Source organism: Bufo bufo, chromosome 1 (assembly GCF_905171765.1).
Source record: "Bufo bufo chromosome 1, aBufBuf1.1, whole genome shotgun sequence".
NCBI lineage: Eukaryota > Metazoa > Chordata > Amphibia > Anura > Bufonidae > Bufo > Bufo bufo.
In genome coordinates this window covers 439,840,981-439,846,980 of record NC_053389.1, presented here as the reverse complement: position 1 = coordinate 439,846,980, position 6,000 = coordinate 439,840,981, and the positions used below count along the sequence as shown (strand labels likewise).

General features: G+C 44.8%; 1 protein-coding gene across 1 annotated transcript in view; it reads left to right on the top strand.

Moving 5' to 3' along the window:
- The first annotated feature begins 1,163 nt into the window (after positions 1 to 1,163).
- The window catches only part of LOC120978832 (sodium-coupled monocarboxylate transporter 1-like), a 74,169-nt gene continuing 69,332 nt past the window's right edge, over positions 1,164 to 6,000 (top strand). The window contains exons 1-2 of the mRNA XM_040407206.1: positions 1,164 to 1,549; positions 3,254 to 3,319. Of these exons, the coding sequence (XP_040263140.1) occupies positions 1,202 to 1,549; positions 3,254 to 3,319 (414 nt within the window). The 5' untranslated portion in view covers positions 1,164 to 1,201. The remainder of the gene's footprint in view (positions 1,550 to 3,253; positions 3,320 to 6,000) is intronic.

The window sequence follows — 6,000 nt, the reverse complement described above, 5'->3', positions numbered from 1 at the left end:
ATACCCAAGCAGTTTTTGTAGGTCAATCCAAGTCTTCTTGGCCTCTTGATCTTTTTTAGACCTTCTTAAATGACATCTAACAAAATGTGGGCCCAACTGAACATCACCTAATTTGAAACCGTCCTCCAAAAGTCAAGACTTGACTACCAACTCTGAGATTCTAAAAGCCTCAAAGAAGGTGAATGCCAACCAAAAAAGCATGACCTCATAACCTGACACACATTCCACTTAAACGCTGTAACCCAAATATGCTAGCAGCTCAAACGAAACTGGCCACGAGAAGCACTACTTATCCATACTCTCTGATATCCCCTCATAGCTTGCCTTACCAGAAAATCCTTAGTGACATCAGTCAAACTAAGCAATCGGAGCCAAAAGGCCAAGGCAGCCGTGTTCCTATTCACCACAGACAAACCTTGTTCACGTATCTGCCCTATGAAAAACAGCACTACTGACAACCATCACAATCTTCCATGGATACATAAGGGCTCACATGCTGCACCAAACCTTAGAGTATGCCGACCAGGTACCGTAACTCAATGACTGCCATATTAATGCTGCTACTCTCCCCAGGCCACCTTCCAAAGATGCTCTGGACAAGGAAGCCTACATTGAATCAATGACAGTATTAACCACTTCTGGAACATTTTCAGCAACAAATATAGCTAACCACACACACTTTTCTACCATCGTTTTCAAAACGGAAGTGAGTGGTGTAAAAATGCTAAATATCACAAAAATGTTGTGTAAGTAACCTAGAAAAAGCACTATTGTGACTTTTTGAAGACCACCAACACCATAGCATGACAGCAGCCTAAATCAGTGACCCCTGTGTGCCAGGACCCTGAAGTTCATTTTGTAAACTTTTTACTTCCAAAGGTCAGCGAGTGTTACCTTGAAAGTGTGTTACTCACCATTAATATATGTAATTGTATTGCACATAAATTGTGTAAGAGGTTAGTGATTTAAACTAATGCAAATGCATTTTTTGATTGAAGTCATACTCATCACATCTGATTTGTTCCACCCCATTTTATGTCGTAAAACGTATTAGTTTCCCTCTGGCCATTTGTCAATGTTGGCACCTGCAGAGATGTTGCGTAGCCTACCCTCTCTAGTGTAATGTATAAACCAGTTTTTTCAGTGTACTTTAGACACAGAGATTTAAGGCATAGAAGTAAGCAGTCTCTGTGAAGACACCATGCCTTCCTCGGACATTGGTCGTTTCTCACCTTGGGATTATGTTGTGTTTGCTGCAGTTTTGCTGATTTCAGGAGCTATTGGGATCTATTACGCCTTTGCAGGAAGAGGGAAGACTACATCAAAAGAATTCCTGACAGGAGGAAGAAGTATGACAGCATTACCTGTGGCTCTTTCCCTCACAGCCAGCTTCATGTCTGCAGTGACCATCCTTGGAACTCCATCTGATGTCTATCGCTATGGAGCAATGTACAGCATCTTTGCTATATCGTATGCACTAGTAGTGATTATTTCTGCAGAAATCTTCCTTCCTGTGTTTTATAGACTTAATATAGCCAGCACATATGAGGTATGTCTAGCCTGGATCATTTTTATACTACGGTAATAAGCCCGGTCGTGTGAATAAGCCCTTAGACCGATAAAAGGGAAAGAGGCAGAATTTGACTGTTGTGGTCAACTTCTCCACTTTTCATCTGCATCAATTTTCATACATGCCCCCCTCTCTAATAATTCTCTAATAATTTTGCCCTGTTTATATGATATCTGAGTAGACGTCGTATGTTCTACTCATATTAGTTTTTTCTGCATGCACTTTGCTGCCCTTCTAAACACTAATAGCCCAATGAGCCTATCTGGAACTGATATAAATTTTCATAATCTGCATGTAGCAAATTGTGGAAAATGTTGGCTCTATAAGGCTGGGTTACCACTTTCTGTTTTTTTTTACGCAGCTTATGAAGCTAACACCAGGAATAGAAAATAAACTGAGGGCATGAGTCTTCTCCTCTTTTTGAATCCACTCCTGGCTTTGGCTTCAAGTAAATAGAACCTGTGTAGGGCACGGCCACACGTGCACATTTTTTATGCAGTTTTTGAAGCCATAACCAAGAATGGATTGAAAAACAGAAGTGGTATACTTTCTCTCCTTGTATGATCCACTACTGATTTGGGCTTCAAAAACTGCATAACTAAACCTGAACATGTGGCCGTATCCAATTTTCATAGTATCCGTTTTGCCAAATTCATAAAGAGTTCTGTAATTAACCTGAATACTTGCAGGATGTGCATCTAAATCATCACATAAAAAATCTCTTACACGTTTTTGTGTTTATAGTTGAAGGGGTTCTCTGGTAATGATTTAAAATGGCGGTCAGCCACTTGTCCAGGAATGTGAGGAGGACTGGTTGCCACCACTTGCAGAGCTGGAATGTGGTCCTGCTATCCCCAGCCCCTGTGTAGTGCTGTCAGCAGTTTAGCATGGTCAAAACTGCTTACAAACTCCCTTTAAAGCTAGAGTTATAACTTAAATCTTATAATTGTATTATTTTGTGACAAAATTCCCTAAGGCCTAATGCACACGACCGTATGTGTTTTGAGGTCTGCAAATTGCAAAAAAAAAAACGGATCCGCAAAAAAAAACGGATGCCATACGGAACGTCATTCATTTTTTTTGCGGATCCGTTTTTTTTTTGCAGATCCATTGTAATAATGCCTATCCTTGTCCGCAAACTAGAAAAAAATAGGACATGCACAATTTTTTTTGCAGAGCAACGGAACGGACACAGATTTTCAGCATTATAGTCACTTTACTCACATGTGGATGCTATGGACTGTTGAATTGTACAATATATACATAAGTCACATATAATCCCGACAGCAACACTGCTGTAGCCTCAGTGGGAGATAGAGGACATCCTGTCTATTTATTCAGTCTTTTCCAGACGTCCTACAACAGCCATGCTATTTAAAGGGGCTGTCTGTTTTTTTTAATATTGATGACCTATTTTCAGGACAGGTTATCAATATCAGATCAACGATCAGCTGTTTAATAGACTGCAGCTCTTGTACGAGCGCTGCCTTCTCTTCAGTGTTTACCTGCTCACCGTTGCAACCACAGCGGTGAGCAGCTGTAATTATAAGGAGGTTTGCTTATAAGTTGGACAAGTGTTTTCATTTAAATCTAGCACTATAAAATTTGTCTTTTCATAACCATCTTGAAATGTTCTCTTTAACATATGCATTCTAAGTGACTGATACATACTTTTTCTTATAGTACTTAGAACTTCGATTTAACAGATCTGTTCGGATACTTGGAACAGTCATTTTCATCATAGAAATGGTTAGTGCTAAATTGGATTTTTATATGTACAGTACACATTTACTGCAACAGAATCTGTCATCATGTTCCTCTTAAAGAGGAGCTGTTACTGTATCTCTCCTGACATGTCTGTATACGGCCTCATGCACACAGCCATATGTATTTTGCAGTCCGTAAATCCGCAAAATATGGATACCGTCCATGTTGAGTTCAGTGGGTCCTTGGTCCACATTTTATGGTCAAGTATAGGACAGAACATGTTCTATATTTTTGTGGAACACACATGTCAAAAAAGCCACTAAAAACACAATAATGCAGAAAAATGCCATTTAGGCCTCATGCACACGACCATATTTTTTACGGTCCGCAAAACGGGGTTCCGTTGGTCCGTGATCCGTTACCGTTTTTTCGTCCGTGGTCTTCCTTGATTTTTGGAGGATCCACGGACATGAAAAAAAAGTCATTTTGGTGTCCGCCTGGCCGTGCGGAGCCAAACGGATCCGTCCTGAATTACAATGCAAGTCAATGGGGACGGATCCGTTTGACGTTGACACAATATGGTGCAATTTCAAACGGATCCGTCCCCCATTGACTTTCAATGTAAAGTAAGGAGTTAATATACCATAGGATCGGAGTTTTCTCCAATCCGATGGTATATTTTTTAACTTGAAGCGTCCCCATCACCATGGGAACGCCTCTATGTTAGAATATACCATCGGATTTGAGTTACATCGTGAACCCCCCCGGCCCCCCCCTCTATTGTAATATCATTGGTGGCCAGTGTGCGGCCTCCCTCGCCCCCCTTCCTCTATTGTAATATCATTGGTGGCCAGTGTGCAGCCTCCCCTGCCCCCCCTCCCTCTATTGTAATATCATTGGTGGCCAGTGTGCGGCCCCCCCTGGCCCCCCCTCTATTGTAATATCATTGGTGGCCAGTGTGCGGCCTCCGTCGGCCCCCCTCCCCCCCTCTATTGTAATTTCATTGGTGGCCAGTGTGCGGCCTCCCCCGGCCCCTCCTCTATTGTATTAATATCATTGGTGGCCAGTGTGCGGCCTCCCCTCTCTCCCCCCCCCCCCCATCATTGGTGGCAGCGGAGAGTTCCGATCAGAGTCCCAGTTTATTCGCTCTGGGGCTCCGATCGGTAACCATGGCAATCAGGACGCTACTGCAGGCCTGGTTGCCATGGTTACTTAGCAATATTACAATATTAGAAGCATCATACTTACCTGCTGCGCTGTCTGTGTCCGGCCGGGAGCTCCTCCTACTGGTAAGTGACAGGTCTGTGCGGCGCATTGCTTAATGATCTGTCACTTACCACTAGGAGGAGCTCCCGGCCGGTCACAGACAGCGCAGCAGCCAGCAGGTAAGTATGATGCTTCTAATATTGTAATATTGCTAAGTAACCATGGCAACCAGGCCTGCAGTAGCGTCCTGGTTGCCATGGTTACCGATCGGAGCCCCAGAGCGATTAAACTGGGACTCCGATCGGAACTCTCCGCTGCCACCAATGATCGGGGAGGGAGAGAGGGGAGGCCGCACACTGGCCGCCAATGATATTAATACAATAGAGGGTGGGTCGGGGGGGGGCCGCACACTGGCCACCAATGATATTAATACAATAGAGGGGGGGCCGGGGGGGGTGCACACTGGCCACCAATGATATTACAATAGAGGGAGGGGGGGCGGGGGAGGCCGCACACTGGCCACCAATGATATTAAAAAAGGGGGGTGGGGGGGCCGCACACTGGCCACCAATGATATTACAATAGAGGGAGGGGGGGCGGGGGAGGCCGCACACTGGCCACCAATGATATTACAATGGGGGGGGCGGGGGGCCGCACACTGGCCACCAATGATATTCAAACTGGGGAGGGAGGGGGGTCTGCCTGCCCCCTGCTGCCTGGCAGCCCCTGATCTCTTATAGGGGGCTATGATATGCACAATTAACCCCTCAGGTGCAGCACCTGAGGGGTTAATTGTGCGGATCACAGCCCCCTGTAAGAGATCGGGTGCTGCCAGGCAGCAGGGGGCAGTCATGTACACAGTTCGTAGTATATTCTAACTAGAAGCATCCCCATCACTATGGGAACGCCTCTGTGTTAGAATATACTGTCGGATTTGAGTTTTCACAAAGTGAAAAATCATCTCTGAAAAAGCTTTTATGCAGATGGATCAGCGGATCCGTCTGTATGAAAGTAACCTACGGCCACGGATCACGGACGCGGATGCCAATCTTGTGTGCATCCGTGTTCTTTCACGGACCCATTGACTTGAATGGGTCCGTGAACCGTTGTCTGTCAAAAAAATAGGACAGGTCATATTTTTTTGACGGACAGCAAACACGGATCACAGATGCGGCTGCAAAACGGTGCATTTTCCGATTTTTCCACAGACCCATTGAAAGTCAATGGGTCCGTGAAAAAAAATGGAAAACGGCACAACCGCCACGGATGCACACAACGGTCGTGTGCATGAGGCCTAAAACTGCAAAAGTGTACAAAAAAGCTATTAAAATGCTATATGTGAACCAACCCTAAGGCCCCTTTCACACGAGCGAGTTTTCCGCGCGGGTGCAATGCGTGACATGAACGCATAGCACCCGCACTGAAACCTGACCCATTCATTTCAATTTGTCTGTGTACATGAGCGTTGATTTTCACACATCACTTCTGCGCTGTGTGAAAATGGCAGCATGTTCTAT